The 21,787-nt window shown below is 42.9% G+C and overlaps 1 protein-coding gene across 1 annotated transcript in view; it reads right to left on the minus strand.

The window, feature by feature from the left end:
• magi2a (membrane associated guanylate kinase, WW and PDZ domain containing 2a) overlaps positions 1–21,787 on the minus strand; it is a 229,291-nt gene that overhangs the window by 144,745 nt on the left and 62,759 nt on the right. The window contains 1 exon segment of the mRNA XM_080518115.1: positions 21,554–21,670. Coding sequence (XP_080374241.1) covers positions 21,554–21,670 — 117 coding nt within the window.

Raw genomic sequence — 21,787 nt, forward strand, 5'->3', positions numbered from 1 at the left:
CCCATTAATCAGCATAATTGGCTCATAATTGGCTCTCATCAGGTCCCCACAGATGCCATCAGTCAAGCCTCAAAATTACTGCCAGACATTCTCAAACGTTGGCTCACTTCCCCTGCAGGGCTGATCCAGGTCGGGTCTGATTCCTGTTACAGTAGAGAAGCAGCCCGCCGCACGCGCTACAAACTGCAGCCTCTTAGCCTGGGTGATCGTCACGCCATTATCCCGCAAAACAGGCCACGGGTAAATAATCCGCCGGGACGAACACTCGCTCAAACACTCAAAGAAACAGACTCGGCCCACGTTTCCAAAAATAAGATTTGGAGCGGCGGCGGCGGCGGCAGAATTCAATCACCTTGCTGCAGCATGCGCGGGAATGAAAGCGCACCTGCGTGCGCTCGGATAACATGTGAGCAGGTGGGTGTGTGACAAAAGACTAATGAAAGCAGACATGTACACCTCACTCCTGTGACAGATGTGCCGCTGTGCGCGCCTCGGGGGAACTGGGCTTTTCGGTTTCCCGAGCGCTAAACATGGCCGCTGAAGCAGAAACGCGCGGCCACTTAAGGAGAATTCGGATCTGCGGCACGAAATACACACTCAGGACTGAATCTAACAATGGGATCATTACAAAGAACAACTGGAAACCGCTCGCTGGAACGGCGCCACGTCGTTTATCATGTTGGTACAACATCTGAGATGTTGAAGAACAAACATCCTGTTGTTAGTAATTTGTTGACATCATGGTGTCAACGTGATTTAATATGTTTGCGACTTAGCAGGATGGCAATTACTAAATACATCTGTATGATCCATCAAAACTAGCCATTATATATCAAGCGGAGCACGAAGGATCCAATATACACCAGCGCCATAAATAAATCAGTGCATAGTCCAAAACACTTTTGAACAAATGAGCGAAGCCGTAACAGGAAAAACAGTCAATAAACCAGCTCAGAAACTAGTCCATGCATAGTCCAAAATCCAATTAGAAAACCATCAAACTAGTCAAAGAAATTCAGTCCCAACAAATAAGAGTCATTCGACGAGTCCAGAATCAATACCAGCAAAGTACAAAATGCAATTAGAAAATTGTCTCAACAGTCAACAACTAAATATAGATCAAACAACAGTTATGGGATTGCTCAGAAGACCAGGCCATGAATAATCCAAAAACCACTTAAATTTTTTTTCGAACCATTAAAAAAAAAGAAGAATGGAAGAGAAACATTAAAAAATGTTCCATGGATTGTCCAAAATGTATTAGAAACCATTAGAAACTACTTTAAACAGACATGAAACTATTTTAAACATATTGTAGTCCAACAAAGTCAACAACGCGTCAAGGGAAGGACAAAAATTAAGAAAATTAATCATAACAATTCAAAGATCATCCAAAATCAAACAATGCGATGCCCCAAAAACAAGCGCAAGTGAAAAACAAAAACAAAAATGTATATTTTCTAAACAAATGAATACTGAGAAGCTGTATTAAAAACCAAGCGCTTATAATATTAAGTAATAAGTGGCAGAGAACACTACAATCCAGTGAGATTGCAGTACAAACCGGGGGATGTGTTCTGCTCGTGTCAAACAAAAGCAAAAACGTACGCTTGTTCCTTGGCGATCATTCTAACAATCTGACCTTGAGCACTGCGAAACAAAGCGAGCAAAACTGAGAGCAGCAGAGAGGAGAGGAGGAGAGGGAGGGGGTTTCAGGAGAACTCGAAGCAAATAAAGAGCCGTGCATCTCGACTTTTCCTCACTCGCCTGATGCAGTTACCAGTGATTTCTCTTGTGCATGCGGGAATCAAACATCCTTTGGCTTGAATCGTGCGGAACTGGGCGAGAGCGAGCGAAGATCCAACGCCCGCCAGATCACAGCGAAACAAGAGCAAAGCTGAGGAGATAAACACAAAAACACCAGGTGCGAGTCGGAGAAAACATCGATCCTCAGCTCTGGATCGCTCATTTGCTGATCCCCACGTTCACCACCAGCTTGTTTTATCACGTGCCTTGAAAGATCTGCACGGTATTGGAGGTCTTGCCCGGCGAGGTCGGGAAGGAGAGCGACGACTCTGAGGGTTTGGATTTGTTTGCACGCCGGGGACGACGGGGTGAAGAGATTATCTGAGAGCCTGAAACAACAAACTCTCCCATGGGAAAGGTGCTGAATCTCCATTGTGCTCCCGAACAGCCTTATAATCCTGACGGCTGAGTGACAGCTGAGCGGGTCGATGACTGAATGCTGAACTTCCAGAAAGTTGGGGGACTTGCAGGAGCTATATTATGAGAAGTCTGAAGTGATAAAGGGGAAGCCTGATATTGCTTGGAAATACCTGCTGAGCTTTGAGTCGTACGCCGTAAGAACGATTAAGTCCAATCAGTCAGTACTTGACACGTAATTAAATACAAAGTGATATAAGCTCCTTTCAAATGAAAGGTAATACAAGCTAAAACAGATTCAAACTAAAAGTTAGGACTTGAATGGATGAAAAACAGATTGTACTCTCAACTGGTGAGATTCGACATTCTATATTAGTACATGAGGTGGATTAGTGGGGAACAAATTCTCCTCACAGCAAGAAAATACAACGTTTGAATCAGGTTTTTGAGGACTTTCTGTGTAAACTCGTTCACTCTGGGCATGTTTGTGTTTCCTTTGGTGACTCATGTTTCCTTCCGCAGCCCAAGAACAAGACATTAAGGTGATCGATGTCCAGAATGCACCCCACCTCTCATCTAGTCAACAATGTTTTCAAATCTAAATGGAAAACTTCATTTCGGTGGTCGGAACCACTGAAAACACAGCTTTTGAAAATGACTCCCAAGGTGGAACTTTTAAAAAGTACCCCAACTTTGTCCCACTGGAAACGGGGGGAAAACACAACTTATACATATTGTAACCTTTGACCTTCATTCTTTGTTGTATTTATAGCTGACTTGTGGTTTATTATCAGAATTTTACTATGACTGGTATTTATCTAACCCGAGATGGAGTTGCAGTCTGTTGCTGCACTATTTATCTCTTTATTTATTTGCACTTCCTGTTGTATGCGACTTTCTAATTGACAAATAAACGCTCCCGCCCAACAGAGAGAAGAACTAATTTGGCTTCAGCAGCCAGAGTTTCACTGTGTGGATGTCGGGGTTTTGTCAAAGCTGTCTTACACAATCTAAATCCACGCTTTTTATGTCTTAGGAATGTACAGTACCGACGTGTGAGAGTGATTGTTTATCTGTATCGTCAGTGCTGGATGAACCAAGTCCAGGCAAACTGAGCTCGAATGAAAAAGATGCAAGGACTGGTAAATAACTATATTATTATTCTACTGAGGATCCATTGAAAAATAAACCACCCAGAGAAAATTAAGGACAAATCATCACAATTTCTACTGCATTCATCAAATGCAAATTCAACACGTTTCTAAATATTTGCAAAGACTTCAACCTCATAAAAATTCCAGCAGTTTATTAGCACTGCATGCATTAATGTCTCTGACAAGAATCTTTGCATATGTTGCATAATATCACACGGCCCAGATGGCACTACAGTATGTATCTAACCCCAAAACGACACCTTATGTAAATAGTAAGTAGGCGAACTCGTATAGCCCATTTTTACCGCTTCATCAGTCTCAATGTGCTCTTGCACAATCAGTCACATTTATTAATTCACACACACTCAGTCATGCACATAGTAATACGTCAGGTGCTCACACAGCACTGGGAGAAACATGGGGTTAAGTACATCGGCCAAGGACAATAAGACTCATAGTCAAACGGAGGGGGATAAAAACATGAACCTTGGGATTGGAAAAAAAAAAATGAATAAATGGACCAAAGCTGTGCAAAGTTTTCACAATAATTAATTTTCCAAGCTTATTTTCCGTCAGGATTGGACAATTAACTCACATTATTTAGGTCACTTTTTTTTTTTAAAGACCATTTGTGAACTTAGTATTTCAAATAAAACACATTTCTTCAGTTGAAATGGTCATAATGAGATTGCTCATGCGGGGCAACAGGAGGTAACAAGAAAGTATGATAAACACAGTCCAAAAACCAATTAGAAACCAGCCTGATAGTCAAGTCAAGCGGATCCGAATATAAACCAGAGACCAATCAAAAACTCGTCAGAAACTCCTCTAAACCAAAAATTGAAAAGTATTAGTAACATCATACTGCTGAAAGACGATTTTCAACACTTAAGCATTTCTATTAAGAATATTGCTATTACAAAAACTGGGGAAAAACACCAAAATTGACCGATTATCATGTTGTATTTGCACACAAGTTTTTTATCCACTTAAAAGAAAAATCTGACCTTCATTGTGGCAAATGGAAAAACAGGACCTGTATATTTATTGATTCAGTTTACTGATCAAAAATATCACAAGAAACACAAACTACATAAATACAGGTCGTAATAAATCATGTAAAAACAGTGTTTAGCCGCATCATCTAGTTCCCCGATAACTGATAATGCAAAATTAGCTTGAACTAACAAAGAGAGAAATAAAATACAGGACAAAAACTCACGTTAGTTAAATCCCATTTTCACGGAGGTTGATAAAGTCACGTTTCCAGGTTGAATAAACGTGAAATGTGAGAATTCATACAGTGAGATTGTTCTCGTGAGGCCACAGAATTTAACTTTAACAGACTATGAAATCTTTCAGTTCAGTTTGTTCACAGACCTTGAAAACGTTTAGCTCCACAAAGTGACGTGCATCGTCTCTATCATCCGAAACTGGGCCATACATTAAATCTTGGACAAAGCGGTTATTTACATTTTTGGTACGTAACCTTATTTAAATGTGAATCCTGTCAAATAATGGCTTGTAAGATCTCAAATCGCAACGTTCAAAAAAAGGCATCAGGAACGCCGACGTGAGCAGTCTGAGCAGAGAACTCCCACCAGAGCTGCTCGCGGGGCCTTGTTTGTTTCTATTGACAGCTCTGTCTTAAAGCATCTGAAGCCACGTCGCGCCTCGCTTCCAGACAGTTTCCCTGCAAAACGGATCCCGGGCGATAATATTGAGCCCATCTGCTCGCCACCTACAGACGAAGACATCCACAAAATCCCTCCAGCTATGTGTCACCACCATGAATAAATGAAAACAGCAATCAAGCAAGCGGGAGGGATTTCTGTGAATGTGCTGGTCGCTCATACAAGTCAACGGTTCCTTGGCGGTTGGTCAACGCCTGAATGAGAACTTCGCCCTGCACAGGTGGACGTCGGCTGCGGAGTTTGTCATCGCTGCCGTATTGTCGTTTGAGGACGAGATGAAGCTTTAATCACCCCTGGAGGCAAACTGGCAGAGAAGAAAACAGGATGTGCTAGATAATAGAACCAGATCAGAGGAGTGAGATAACGTATTGTAACTTATTATGTGGGCTATGTGACCAAAGTGTAGATTCTTCGGTCTTGGGATTACGCGATTTTTTTGCTGCACTGCACCACAGGGTGCATAATAAAGCAGACCTTCACCTCATATATGAACCCTGCTGCATTTAATCCACCACGGCCTGTGGATTTCCTATATCTGTTAGAACTCGATCTGCATCAGTGGAAGAGATCCGAACGTGCTTCAGTCAGCCCAATTCATGGCGAGATTATCCCAGCGCGCACACTTTCCACCGTAATGTCATTACCCTCCAAATTGAATACTTGCAGCGTCAAGCTTATGTGAGCTGATCGCTGTAAATAATGACACAGACCGTCTGACAGCCCCGATAGCGTTCCCTCGTTCGGCAGGTCACACTTGGAGATAGCTTAGCCGCCTCCACACATTCAATTCCCCCGTCCCACTGATGTGGCAAAGATGGAATATTTCATGAGGGCGCTTGGATAAACAGAATCAGGACTGGGGGAGAGAGAGAGAACCACGCAGACTAAGCAGTTGTCTTGCTATTACCTAAAGCCGCAGAGAGCGGCGGCAACACAGATTGGATCTGTGATTGCTCAGACCTCCACAGCTCAAACTGTTACCAAGAATATAACAGACACGAGGGAATCCCAACGGCTGAGGTGGTTAGCACGGCGAGGAGATCCTGTGTGGTTCTCGGGTCGGGGCTTATCGGTGTGAATGCTTCATGTTCTGCCAGTGAGCGTCGGGGTCTCCTCCAACAAAACGACCACCTGTATCTCATGTTAACTAGTCCAAACGGTCCACCAGGAGGTGGACTAATGACCTGTGCAGTCTGACCTCTCCGGTCAGACGGCGGGAGATGCTCTTCAGACCATCAGTCACGTTCACCTGTTTGCACAAGCAACCACAAACACCGACACACCGGTGGCCATGGCAACGCAACGTGCTCCGACACTATTGAGAGCAAATTGTTTTGTTTTTCTTTTCTTGCTCAAGGGCATGTTAACAACGTTATCAACAACTAATAACGTTGGAATTTCAGAGCAATTGAATCGGGTCAGCTGGATTTAGTTATGTCTTGGCAGACATTTCGTCTTTTCTCTCGTCTCGTCGTCTTAAATTGGACGATCACCTGCTCTTTGAATTTAGCTGCTGTAATAAAAAAAACAAAACCCAGGAGGTAACTGTATAAGAGCTTTGTAGTTGTCCGGAACAAAAACTGATGTAGACCCCGTCTCGTGTTTTACTCCGATTCAAATCTGCAAAGCATCTTCTCGGAGTAGCGCTAAGACGGTGTTGATTCTTCGTTGCGTCTTTCACTGCGTCCACGCTGGTTGGTAAGTAGCTGCAGGCGGCAGCAGCACTCGTGCTGTGAGACGCAGTAACATTGCTGACAATCATGTGAAGCTCTCTGGTACGGGAAGTCCTCTCACGTTGGGCAACGAGCAACGACGTTGCCACACTTGAACGTATACTGTTTGGAGGGGTGTCAAATTGTGAAAACAAGTCTATTATCACTGGAAATGTGCCCATGGGTACAGAATTTGCTTTTGACTGAAAAAAAAAAAAAAAGAGAGAGAAAAACTGCGATCTCCTTTTCCCTGGATTCTTCTGTTCCTCATTTCCTCAATCCTTTCCTTTGCTTTAGCATCCAAGAGGAGCCAATTACTCATACAGCCCCAGTAATTAACATGAGGGATAGCGGAGCCTAATGCCAGCAACGACTTGAGAATTGTGACAGAGAAACCGTCTCTAATGAGATGGACCCGGGGGAGTCGCCCCTCTCTCTTCCCTGGCCTCTCTGGCTGCTCCCGTCCCCGCGATTGATGGCGGCTAATCGCGCCGACTGAAACTGTGTCATTTGGAAGCCCGCAGAACAGCGGCGGCGGAAAGACGCCGTTTTATGGTAAGGAACCTGCGCGATTGGGGGCCGACGTTCGCCGAGAGCGACTTACTAAGGGAACACTATAAATGTGTCACGCCGGTCGATGTTGGTCATGATTTTGAAGCTCAACTGAATCACACGCAGTGTTACATAAAGCAGGTCACGTGGCAAACGGGGAGGAAGTGAGGAGCCAGATTCGTCAGCCTGACTTTAGGCGAGGGCTGCACGCCATCAGACAAGTGCAGCAGCGTTGTCAAACACAGTGACGGGCGTACGTTTTGCGATAAACACAAACACTTGTGTAGATGATGTCCATACCTGTGAGCTTTGTTTTTTTTTTTCTCCAAATAGTTCTTCTCCAACATTCTCCTCACGGGGCCTTGGTTGTTTTGTGTGTTTTGTTCAATTTTTTTTCAATTATGTGGCAGCGACATGACTTCTGCCCTGTTATGCAATAAGTACAACTGTCAATCAATTGAAATCAAATTTAATTTGAGGGTTAATTCTTTTAGCAATCTCTGGAGAGAAAATCTCCAGTGGGATGAAGTTCATCTGATAAACTTTATACTTGAATAACGAGACTTGGACAGGACCTTGTTTGGTGTGAATCCACGGCTTCAAAAACAAAATAACAATTCTGTGCTGACAATTCTACCTTTACCTGAACCTTTGTACATTCAACCATTTCTTCATACGTCTAAAGCACAGTATTCAGACTGGTTTTGACAATTGCACATTTTGAGGATAAAACCTGAAGGTTAGCACCGAGCTGCTTCCTGACAGGAATAATCAACATATTGATGAATAACCACGATGTGCCTATCCAGTTATTCCTCCTTTGATTAGGAGGTAAAATGATTAAGATGTTTATATGACGCCAGCTGTAATCAGAGTACTCCCTTCCTCTGGTCATGACAAAATTACACGAGTGAATGCAAATATGTTGTCCTGGCAGTGAGCCTGTGTGATGGAGGCGAAGATTTGCTCCACGCTCGGCTGAGGAAATGGTCTTTTGGCCACAGAGGCTCTGGCCATGAATATTAAGACTGTGGGTCAGTGTGTCCCCGAGCTGCTCTGTGGACCGAATCAAACACACCTCTCTGTCCTCCGGTTTGCACACAGGGGTTTGAAGCAGGGTGACAGACGTCTCCAACGACACACATGGTCAGTCACGGCTTTTTTTTTTTTTTTTTGGAAGTTACACATTTTTAAAGAGGGAAGTCAAGTAGAGTAAACTATTTTCTGGGGCCCATCTATGAACCTGTCCTCAAACTGACTGCTGCTAAATCTTGGCGAACGAAAAGACCCTTAAAGTGTCAACAAGTGCCACACAGGACAGTCAAGCAGTGGATATCCACACATGCAGGACCACCTATTCATGGAATTAATAAGGATATTTCCTATATAACGTTTTTTTAAAGTTTCACCAAAAGCACAAAAGCAAATGTGGAATCGAGACCATTTTTGTAGAGGTATGAATGTCGGCAAACACATGAATGAAGAATGACTCAGCATCTTTAACATTCATGCAGCTTTCGGCCCTGTTGAGACGACAACATCGTTTCCTGTAACCGCGTCGCTTTTGTCTGATCATCCACATGGCGCTGTGTTTCAGGAGCCCAAAAGCTTTTATCATGATTTCTTTTTTAAACGGGTTCCAGAGTGGAGGAATCGTATAACGCCGCCTTTGACATGTGGATGGATATTACGTATATTTGCTAAAAATAAAGACGCCATCGCCCCACCTCTCGAGGTACAAACCTCACGACACTCTCCTCGACGGCACTTAACAACAACAATAGCTGCTGCAGAAGCTACTGATGCAATTTGGTTTATTAAGGCCAGATGCCGTGTCTTCTTCCCCATTTTTGGTGTATTCCTGTGGCAGCGTTACAGCGCCACCTATAGGCCTGACATATGTTCGACATGATTTTGGCTGGTTTCCATGGTGTCATGTGGACGCAGATGTTTCCTGTGTGGAAAAGGAAACTTTTCCACAAAATATTATTTTTCCTTGTGTGGACAGGGCCTTAGTCAAATGAAATTCCTGTTAGAATCCAGTCATTGGGCCAGAATGAAAGCTCAGCTGGCTATTGCTTTTTTAACACTTAGAGCTAGTGTAATTATAGTAAGCTTGATTGTGCCAATCAAGTTTTAACTGATGAAATTCTTGTTATTTTTAGCAATTAAAAAAAAAAATCATGGAGGCTCAAATAAAGAAGCATTTTAACTTTATTTCCATTCCAATGAATAAACAAAACATCCTGGGAAGAGTGGCTAATAGTGTGAATGACTCTTTAGCATTGAGCATAATGCTAGCTAGTGGCTGTGGTTATTTAGTTTTTCTTCTTCCGTTATATGTTATTGATCTCATGTTTGAAATAAATTCAGTAAACACAGCGTGTGACAATAGAACATTTGACAATAAAAGCGACAGAGAATAGGCTTGAAATGAGGTTCAAAGGCCTTTCGCTCATTTTTCAGCTAATAGGCTTACAGGTTCATTTGATTATGAATAATGTGTGAACAGCTTCATTCATCAGCATTAATCATTGTGTATTAGTGAGCCGCGAGCTTCTTGCATTCTGCTTCAGCACTCCTCTTTCCGCACAGGTTATTTTAAACGGCATCGGCTTCTCATTTCCGAAGTGTTTACAGGAATCCTGTTTCTCACAAGTCATTTGGTAACATTAGAAACTCAGCTGGTGCTTCAGACCCACGGAGCTCGCCTAATGGGCTAATTAGGGTTAGCTTAATTAGCAAGTTGCAACAGATAGTCTGAAGTGTGGAGGAGAGGGTTGCTATTTCTAGCACTTAAAACACCGTCAGTAGTATTCATGTATCCGCATCTGGAAATTACTGATCCACTTAATAAAAGTAGTAGTCAGGCAAGTGTGCGATTCGAGAAAATTCAACATGCAGCAGTAGATGTGTGCATGCTCCACATTTGCATCAGAACAACCTCACTGCACATATTTCCTCAGCTTTTTCCATATTAATTCATCACATGGAACTTGCAAGCTTTTCCTGAAAAAAAGCCCCCAAAAGTATCTGCCGTGTTATTATTTCAGGAAGGAAAGAGGAGGATTTTTAGTCGAGTTTGGGTTAGGTTTAAAACGATAGCCCAGGGTTTTCAGGTCCGCGTATCTCTCCAGAGAGAAGTACAGAGCACTTTTAGCTCAACAGCAGCAGTTTGCCTTTCTGGGCGGTTCTGCCGATATGGACACTGGGCATTTAAGAGAGAAGAAAGTGCTGGGAGTCAGGCTTTGGTGAAATACAGTGGGGACAACAGCATTTTTAATGGTCGGGGGGGGGGAAAAGGCAGAGGTTTAATGAAAGGGATTCCTCTACCTGCTGGTTCAACGAGTTCCTCCGTCAGGTGGGTAATAAGGACGGAGGCAATAACTGCGGTCAGCCGACAAGAGAGAAGGGAAAAGTTCAAGAGTGCCAGAAACGCTGTGATAGCGTTCGGTCCCAGGTCATTTCTGCCGGGGCTCATTGTTTCCTTTGAAATATGGAGAGGAATGTGCCAAAATTTGCACTTGAAGTGTGAAGGCCAACAGCAACGGTTCCAATGAAACAACCGAGTTTCATTCTCCTCAGTATGCAATTTGTGACGAGCTGAACACTCGGCTCAACGGGAACAAGTCGCGGGAAAATGTCATGCCGGTGATCGACCCAGCCCGGTTTTGCAGGGAAGGTTCAGTGGTGACAGCATGGTGTGAAAAAAGACATTGACGACTCTTCATGGACGCAATTAAGCGAGGAGAGGTCTTTTCTTCTTTTTTTTTGCCAGGCTACATAGAAATCCTGATAACTGGGAGCAATCTGAATATAATAATCCAATCTGAAATGCGATAATTGAAAAGCTAATTTTCGTCTTTAGTATTTACATTTTTGGTGATGAAAGCCTGAAACGCCCTTCTGTTCTTTTTGAACACAGAAACAATGAGACATGTCGTGAGAGTTCAGGCATTTGCAGCATTCAGGATTTCCACTTCATTTAGCAGAACTCCAGGACTTGCTATTCATTGACTTTTCATCTTCTGCTAATGCTGTGACTAGGCCCCATCCAGTTTTCTACCATTTTCTTTTCTTTTGTTTTTTTTCTTTTACAAATGAATCTAAAGAGCATCAGGTTTTTCAACGTGCATGGAAACAGGCTTATGGGTTTACACTCAAAAGTGTCATAGTATGAGGTGCAAACACCTTAAAATCACAAATAGGCAATATTTTAGAAAAGCCTGAAGGTCAAAAAGAGACATTTTAGAAACAAGAGCAGCTTTTTTTTAAATGATTCATTTCTGCAGTTTTCTGAATAAAATAAAATGTTATCTAACAAAAACATCCCAACATTAAATTAATCCATTTGATCAGGTAAACACATTTCTCTTGCCAAATGGACAAATAAGTCATTCTGAGGCACAAATCAGTCAGCCACAGATTTAGTTCCAAATGAGAAATTGCAAAAACAGGAAATGAGATGAATTTAAGAAAAATTTCAAATATGTTTATCGTCATTCTGGGTTCCTTTTAAGAGGAAGATTTTTTGGGCAAAAAAAAAGAAAAACAAATTGGGAACAAAATTCTGACTTTTTTCCCCCTGATCAAATAACGTAAAATGGACAAAAGTTGCTTCAAGGCCAAGAGGCTTAAAACCACAAGAGTAAATGCAGCAAGACTTCTTTATGGGCATTTTCACACATTTCTTAAATTTTTTTACTACCACACACTGTGCTTGAAATTCTACGGAAAGAGGCCATTCAGTGTGAGAAATGCTGCTTTCAAGTCATTATTTCCAAGGTTGTTTGGGTCTGGTGAACCATCCTGCACATGACAGTGGGTATTAATTCTGCATCCAATAGAGCGCTTGAGCTTAGTCGGCCCCGCCCCCACATTGGTTCTGTAAATAGCTCTCCAACTTTCTCTAATGCACCATAAACTGACATTACGTAGAACATCCTTCAGATGTGGGACGTGTCAATTGACTTGAAAGCATCTCTACCAGATCAAACAGTAGTCTGATATTGGTTCCAGAGAACGAATACAAACTTTGTAAGACGACATTAAACATATTGTTTGAAGGGGTATTAAGGTTTGCACAAGTCTGATTGGCAAAAAAAAACAAAAAACCCCACCTTTTATTGTTTCAAGTGACATTTCTGTCAATGTAGCCCTCATAAGAAAGTCATCAGATTAATGTTCCAACACATCAGAAGCGCTGAGGACGCCATGAGCGCCATTAAATCAAAAGGTTTGCATATCCGGTTTTACATCTTGAGAGGTGTAAAGGTGTTTTATTGAATCCAGAGCTGACAGAGTTCAGGCTCCTTCCTCTGCTGCTCTCATCCCGCTAAAGACATTGGATCATTACACCGAGGATGACGCAGGGAGCTCTGCTGACAGCGTCCCGGCGAGGTGACCGCAGGCGGGACACCTGATAGATTTATCCATCCGACTCCATTACTGTACTGCCAAGAGGAGGAGACAACGGGCGTTGGGGGGGGGGGGGGTGACAGAGGCCGATTAGCAGGCGGTTCTCACACCTCTCGCTGCTTCACGTCCTCAAGGCCGCATCTGTCGGCGAGCGGCGAGTCATGCTCAACACCCAGCACTTTCACATCTGTGTCCCGCCTTGTCAGTCACTCAGCCCCTCCTGTCCTCTCTCACCTTCACGACACACTATTTATTCGCGGTCTTCTTTCTTTGGAGATTACAGGAACACAGATACCCCTTCCTCTAATTGCCCCCCAGCCCAGCCCAGATGTATAATCACACCAGATGGTCCTGGGTCGACCTTGAGGTCTCGTCCCAGGTGGCCATGACTGGTGCATCTCTAACGGGAGGGCAACAGGGGGCTTCCTAATCAGATGTCCGTACCACATCCACTGACTCTTAATGTGGAGCAGTACCAGCTCCACTTCCAGCCTCTGTGGGATCCTTGAACTTCCCCTCTTTTAGTCCATTCTTGACAACAATTACAGTATTGCTGCAGCTCCGCCGATCCCACAGTCTTTGCTCCTTAACACTTCTGAATAAAATATGGGAAATGTCTACAGGGGCAAAAGTGATGGTAATGAAAGTGGGAACTGCCAAGACCCAGTCCCAGTGAGAGTGACTTAACGGCATGAGAAAGAACACTGTTGAGTTGAGTCATTTCAATAGTTGATGCCATCGCATATTCACCTGATATTGTGCAGCCAGATTGAACATGCCTCTTGTGTGACGTCATGCGACGGCTCAAAATGTTGAGAGCACAGCACGACCAGATGATTCATGCCCCCAAACACAAAAGTCTTCTACTGATAAGACTGAACGAGGAGAACGTTTTATTTTGTGTTGCAGTTCCCCAAAAGAGCGCAACAAGTTTGATGAGTTGAGCTAAAAAAAAACAAAAAACCATTGTTGATACTACCAAGCTTCTGGGTAAAGCTGGATGGGCGTGACAAACCATTATCACTGTGCAAAGCATGATGGGATTGGTGATGAGATGGGATCCACTTATAATGATTATATCGTTCATATCAAATAATCTGATCACTTCACACAGCGCTCATGTCAGTGGGATAATGCCGTCGCTCAATCAGAGTGACAAACTGACCGTGTAAACACAGCTACTGGGATTCATACATTCCTCCTAATGTGGAGGATGTTTTCTTTCCTCCGTCGGGTTGCTGGTCCAAATACCGACCACTTCAGACTCAGTTCAACTGTAGTGGTAGGAATTTATGCGAAGCGGAGAAAAGGATGGCGTCGTCGGCAAAGAGCAGTGACGACCCTCTTCGGGTTCATCAGCCCGCCGTCAGGTTTGTGCAATTAAATGGCTGCTGTGCTTGACACAGGTTCAGATCCGACGCTGTACCTGCGATGTTGACCCTCATGTGTGCAGACTTGTCCGACCTCCGGCCTCTGTTTGCACAGAGAGGAACCAGAATGAAGAGAGAGAGAGAGAGAGAGAGAGAGAGAGAGAGAGAGAGAGAGAGAGAGAGAGAGAAGGTAAGTAAAAGAAAGTGGGCTGAGGTTTTTAAGAGGCGGCCAGGCTTTTGACGCAGACGGGGAGTGGAAAACCGTTGCCATGGAAACCCCACCCTGCCTCTCCAATGAGTCAATGAGTAAGTGAGGGAAGGGATAGAAAAAAAAAAAAAAAAAAAGAGGGCGAGCTGGGTGAATTGGAAGGATAAGAGAAAGTGACTGAAGGCGTTTGTCTGATCTGCTTAACCTTCGTGAGAAACAGAAGGAGACAGAGGAAGATGAACAATCAAAAAAGGCAGATGCTCTTGTTTTCTCATAAACAACTTATGTTGTGGGGTCACCTCAAGTCTGACTATTTCTTAAAAAAAAAAAGAAAAAGTGCCAGCCTGATTCTTATTCACATACACGGCGAGCTTGAGCTCGGAGCTCTCGTTTAATGTCCCGGCTTCCTTCGTTAGGTGTCCAACATTTACCGGGTCTTTCACCGAGATGCTAAATAATGAATGGTGGGACGCAGGGGAGCCGTTAGTCTTTTTATTATCCTGATTATTGCCGTCATCCATCACACATCAGGCCATTAAACAGAAACACAGACATGTGACAAACTAAGGAAGGCGAGAACGCGAGGCCAATCAGAGATACCTGGGAGAAAACCAGTCTGAGGCAAGGAAAGTTCATTTCCAAAGAAATAAAGAACATAAATACAGTGAAACCAAGCAAATCAGACAGGCATTAAAAAAATTGAAATCTATTGTTTGTTGGAAATCCTGGACAAATAATAATGTTTTAAGTTTGAATTTGAATAGCTGCAGTGAGCTTTAGCAGACTGATCATCTATGTGACAAAGGTAAAAAAACAAAAAAAAAACACTCGGACACTTTCCAAAATTAACCTGCACTGAATAACGGCTGCTAGGAATGCTAGTTAGCCACTCTTTGTGCTAGTTTGTCATGTAAATGAAAAGTACAGAACTCCAGCTAGGCTCAATTTCCTCATACTTCAGCATTGAGACGAGATGAAGTTGTTGAAGATTGTAATCAAAAGGCTTCAAATTGCTCTTAATACGCACAGCTTGGGTGGTGATCAAAGCATCAAATTGTGTGAAATCTTACCAATTCTCTAAGCAAATTCCTATATTTAGACTTGCCAAATAACAATTAAAATCTTTAATCTACATAAAAGACAAATTAGTCACCAGGAATATTCATAATACAAACAACTGTTCAAGAGAAGCAGCAACAGAACCGCTGAGATTCCGTAAATGCAGATGGCGACAAAGAGAATCCAGAATCCAGTAAAGAGGAGTTTGCTGAAATAGCGACAGTGAGACTTTTGCTGTTGCTCACCGGCGAGCCAAACACAGACAAGACACTCAAAACGCAATAAAAGTAAAAATGCCCTCTGAAACTTGACAGAGGTCATGTACGGGGAGAAATCTGGTCATGAAGGGAAATATTAAAGATATGAAGCAGAAGGGTTGAAGGGAAAAACCAACAGATGTTCATACTTCCTGCTCCGTTGGGCCACTTTGGTACGATCCCACCCAACAACTGTGTATCGGCAGATGGATTTGGAGCATCTTTTTCTCTCATTAGGAAACAACACGAGCATTGTGTGTGGTTACCCGGTGCCATTAACGCAAACACATCGTCCCCGCGGGCGCCAGAATTCCCATTAACTCACAGTCTCTCAGCCGCCGCTTCCCGCTATTCGAGCGTATGTTTTGGCCAAGAGCACACAAACACATGCAAATGTCGAGGGGTGAAGCGACAACGCGGTGAAAGAAAGCAGACATGCCGTCGCGCGCTTTAAAGACAGACGTGGGAAGATCCAATCACACCGTTCATAAACTTTACGTCTCCATTAGCGGATGTTCACCTGCGTGTTGGGTTTCGGGGGGGGGATGGGGGGGGGGGGGGCACCTCTGCAATCAAATCACTCCCTGCATCCTTTACATGGCGGAGACGCTCGATGGAGCAAAGGATCTAAAAGCATCACGGCGAAAGGTTAATGGCGGCCACCGGGGTTGGGCCGTATCGACTGGGGGAAGTTTTGTGGAGCAGTTAAGAGTTTGTCTCCAGAAGCTGGTGGACGACTTTAAGGCAGCCCCAAACCCACTTTGAAAGTGTAAAAAAAATGTTTGAGCTAGATCATCTCTCCCAATGATTCTTGTTGATACATCTCATATAATTGGAAATCTTGCTTATTTGGCCTTAAAAGGTGCCACATTTTGCCATTAATTGCATCTGTGGGATGAATAGCGGAGTGTCGAGATAAGAGAGGCAAATCTTTGTGGTCATTGTACAAGTCAGTATGGAATTCACTCCTTGTCCACCGCGGGGCTGGAAGTAAAAAAACATCACACTGCCAGAGATGCCAATAAGCGGTTGTCACAAAGCAATATCCGTACAATCATAAATACTACATTTGGTTAGTATTTGTTGGGTTGGTATTGGATTTCCCCATTTAAAAAAATGGCAAATCTTCTTCCAATTCACAACAGAACATAGTCCAATACGTCATTTAGAGTCTCACATTTGAGAAAAACTAAAGCACCTTCCTGACTTATTGGAAGCTTTTAATTTTGAATCTTAATCCACCACAGTGTTGTTAATATTGAGCAGTTAAAGTCTCTTCCAAAGTCACGAGAGTCCAGCAGAGAAACTGAAAGTCCAAAAGGCAAAAAAAGTGCCTTGATCCCGTTTTACATAACAACAGTGTTCATAGTCACTAAAAACGGAACTTTTTGAAAACGCCCCATCTCCATCTGAACAGAGAAAACAAATGCGTGTGTGGATGTGTCGTTTGTGCGTCTTTTAAATATACTAAGCAAAGTACATTTAAAACAACGCCGTCTGCATAATTGGAGACACATTTTGTTCCTCCATACAGAAACTGACCGTATCAACACCAAGAAGAATCCCAGTCGTTGAATGTTTGTAGAAAACTACATTGGAGGTCTTTTATCCTTCAGTCATTAAGCCGTTTAATGAGTTTTGCTTCTTTTAACACTTCTTTTATCTATTTATCCATTCATTTGCACTTTGCACCAGTCAATTCCTCGTGTGCTTGTACTGTCTAAATGAATCGACTGTATCGGGTGGAAACCAAACTGCCCCGTTGGGGGTATCTATTCATGTTGTCATTAATCCAGACAGGAGGCTTCTCAAAGGATATATGCATCTATAGTGATGAATCCGCTTAGATAAGAGGAGAAATGTCTTCCAAGACGCATGATCAAGTCCATTTGCCTAGATTCGATTGCTTTTAAGATCTTTTGGGAAATAATTAACGATCTGGTCAGAAGTCGACAGTCTGGCCTTGTTCTCGCAGGGTCATTCCACTTACATGGTCGGATGGGTGAGAAAACAAGGAACTGAGAAACTTTTATTATTATTTATTTATTTTTTTACCTGTAGCTGACCTCCGGGTCATGAGCTCTATTATTTAGAGACTGTCAGAAACACCACGCTCGCTTGTCGCTAAGTGCTTTGCTGTGTCCGCTGAGCTAAAAGGAGAGGTGGAAAGTGACAAGACGAGAAGAGGAAGGGAAAAGGAACCAAAAAGGGAAGAAAACAACAAGACTGACTGGCTTTTCTTTTTTTTTTTTTTTTTTTTTTTAATTTGAAGGAGATGACTCATATCATTTTATAAATAAATTTAATTTCCCAGCAGATATTTATAATTGATTTAACATTTGGAGAGAAAACATGAGAGGAACTTGTCATTTTGAATCTTTCAGTTGACCTTCAAGTTATTTACTTTGAATGTTGTAAATACTTAAAAATGACTTCAAATATTAAAGAGTTTCAAGGTTTCTTCTTTCCGCTTGACTCTGGGGTCTCCAGATTAAAACACAGTCAGGGGCCAGACTATTATAAAAAAAAAAAAAAATCTGTTTTAATTGCTCTGTTTCAATCCGCAAACATTGAAGTGTTCTGTCTCACTTCGGGATGTTAACTAGTCTACGCACACCTCTTTTTTTTTTCTCCCCCCCATTCGTTTGTATCTGCCCCGATCAAATCTGTGTGGATTACCAGACGATAGGCTTGATTTCACATGGGCTCAGGCTATTAACGCTCCGACCTTGGATTTCAACCAGGCAATTTGTCTAAGAGCTGGCACAGCCTCAGCTGCCCTCGCAGACTCGGTCTGAGCTTCGCCATTGGTATGAGCGGCGGTAATGCGCTCGCCGTCCGCCCGTCGGCCTCCATCCACCCGCCCACAAAAGAGGCCTTTTCTTTACCACTCAAGGGTTATGTTTAAATTGCTGTGATGAACTACTCCACATCTATCACTTGCGATTCTCGTTTGTCTCTCGCCCCTTTAGTCTTCATTAGATTCACCACTTATCACATCTCTGCAAGGTCCGAAGCGGCTCTTGCTGTATCGGTTTAAAAGACGTTTCGGCACTTTATCCCTCATGAAAGAAAATAGCCTCAATGCCAACCTCATAGTTCCCATGTTTCATTCAAATTCACTTAAAAAGCGTTGCCTCAATTGGTTTCCCCATAGACAAACTTAATCAGTCGGCATTAAAAAGTTTGGTTGATACAAAACGCTACCGCTTTTTTAAAAAAGATTTTAGTTTCCACGATAGCTCAAGTTAAGGCTTGACGAACATACGGCAAAATTATTACTCAGCTCAGGTCAGACAACTTCAAATAGCCCTTTCATGAAATGTCTTTGTAGTTTCCTGTTCATGCACACAATCCTGAAAAAAATTACAGAAAGTTTCTGTAGTTCAAAAGTTGAGACCACAAAAGTTAAAACTCAAGCAGACAACAAAAATAGGTCACGATATGCTGGTTATCTTTTTTGTTTAATGATATCAAATATAGAAAAGCTGAGAAGACTAAAGTCAAAACTTGTAACATCAGAGGCTATGGAAATTATTGTATTTGTTGTTAAAGGATTTTTTTAAAGGAATTTGGACAATGGATTTTTATGTATAGTATATTTATGTCTGACTTTTATGATTAGCTACTTATTTGGATTAATAACTGAATAGCTTCAAGACACCTGCAAATTTTGTAAACGAACTTTTGCCTGTTTACAGGATGTTTCCAAGTGAAAACGTAAAACTTCCATAGCGTTTTTGGGACAACGACATCGGTGCTCAGAGCCGTGGCAGAACGCAACGAGAAACGAGAAACCTTTGTGAAACGAAAACGTGAAAGAAAGGTTTCACCTTGGGAGCCAGTCGATCTGCACTCCACCTACTAGTTTTCCCATAATGGAGCAAATTATTATCTAAAAAAATGCAAAAGAGACTTATTTCATCCAACGGCTTGGAAGCCCGTTGGTCCTCCTCGGTCTGACTGAACCTGCTGGAGCTCCAATACCTCACAGGCTCATCCCCACAGTACCTCTCTTCTTCTAGTCTATCTCGAGCCCATTGAATTGTTATTTACATATCTGCATCGCTATAATCACATCATCAAGTCTCTGCCCTCCCACCTACTTTATGTTCCTCACCCACTGTGTGTTCTCCCATTTGTTCCCCTCATCCTCTCTTCAGGACCGCCACCACCAGCGCGCTACCGCGAGTGCTTATCAGAGAAAATTATGGTGGCGTTGCAAACAAACCCATCTTTTTTTTTCTCCCTCTTATTAGGTTTCTCGTGCTGTTTTCCGTATCGGGAGGGGAACAGAAAAGTGTTCTCAGAGCAATGGGTGAAGAATGCACCCCTATTAGGGATTCAGAGGAGGAGCCCACCACCAGACAGCTGGGCCTAATGGCACGGCGAGGCTAACACACACTCGACACAGATAAGAGCTTGTACACACAAACAGACAGCCCCTAATATCACCGACTGATGCCAACAAGCATATAGTCAGCAAACAAACGGCATCAGAAGAATATAGATTAAACATCAGTGTGTCTAAGCCTGTATAAGCATTTAATAAGCTTGATAAACGTGCACACACTCACCCACAGCACACAAGCCTCAGATAAGCTTTGAGTTTGTAATGCAATCCTGGAGTAAAAACACCGAGTATCAATAGCTTAAAGCCCTCGAAATCTTATCTTTGATTGTCGACAACACTCGCTTACAACTGTGTGCACTTGTCAGGCATTAAATGTGGCTAATTAGAGACAGAGAGTTGCAGTCAACACTTGATTTTTAAAGAGTCAAAACTTCCAAGCGAAACTGATTCCACTCGAACTAACACTCCAGCAGTTAATCGATCGTCGCGCCGAGGGGTATTTGGGAGATTCGGGACCTGGAACCGACGATACACGGCGCGCACGGAGAGGAAATTTCACAGCAAAGCTGCTAATCTCGACAGGAAAGAGAAGAAAAAGAGGAGAAAACAGCTTAGAGAAGCAACGAGCATGACTGAATCGACCAGTCACAATCCATGTGGTTTGATACCTTCAAGGACTTATCGGCGTACACAGCAGCCTGGATCTTTAGAGGTGAACCAGGCAATGGGATCAAGTTTACTTTCCTTGGATTTTGCACCACATCAAACAAGACAAATGAGAAGATTCAACAGGTTGCACCAATGTTCTTGCCGTCCATGCCAAGCTTTATGTGTAAGAATTCTGTGGGTTGACTTGTATTTTATACATTTGGGCTCTTCGGTTGATTTTACATCTAAATCACACTGCTTGTCACTCAAAATGGTTCAGTAATGAGAGGAATGAGCGGATGGATATTAATTGGTTTCCCAATTTACAAACTTTGTAAAGGTGAATTGTGGGCACAACTTTGGCATTCCAGTGTCCACAGAGTCGTTTCCGGATCAGGCTAGAAACCCTCCTACTTCATACACATAATAGTTTGTGCTGGATACGGACCATTATGTGAATTCGACAGCTTTAGGTTTGAGCTGCTTCTTTCGAGGCTCTTCTCTCTGTGCCACATCTTTCAAGGAAATCTCTTTTCCTAAATTACAGCTAAAACCTTTGATGAAGCTTATAATTAGGGCAGACACCATTTCTAAGTTGTGCTGCTATAGATTTAGACTGGAACATTTTTTCACCATAATACTCTGCGGTCTTTTATTTTCTTGATTTTACCTTTATTTGACCAGACAAGTTCGTTGAGAACTGGTTCTCATTTTCCAAAAAAAAAAAAAAAAAAAGTCAATAGCAGGTTCCAAAGCATGCATGTGATAGACTCCCCCCATCATGTTCACATCCTTGTTATTTTCATCATCTTTCAAGGTCCCTCCTGCCATTGCACTGCACACTTGCCTCAACTGAAGAAGAAGAAAAAAAATGGGAGAAAAAGAAATGCGTCTGGAAAGCGGAGGTGAGCCGAGGTAGCGGAGACAGACAAAAGGGAGGGCAGACGAGGACAATGCGACTCACAGGGAACGGTGCGGAGGTAGAGGTTGTCCCGTATGATCTGCTGCAGCTCGTGGTCCACCGAGCCTTTCTGGAAGCGCAGGTTGAGGTAGTGGCGCAGGTCCTTGTCGATCACGCCCCCTGGAGGAAACACAAAGGTCGGGAGTCAGCAATCAAGACTTCAAATCAAATCACCTTCTCCACTTTTTTGAAGAGGTGAGAACAGAACGAGTCCAATCAGGCCTCGGTCTGAAGCGG

Source organism: Blennius ocellaris (genome assembly GCF_963422515.1).
Source record: "Blennius ocellaris genome assembly, chromosome: 22".
Taxonomy (NCBI): domain Eukaryota; kingdom Metazoa; phylum Chordata; class Actinopteri; order Blenniiformes; family Blenniidae; genus Blennius; species Blennius ocellaris.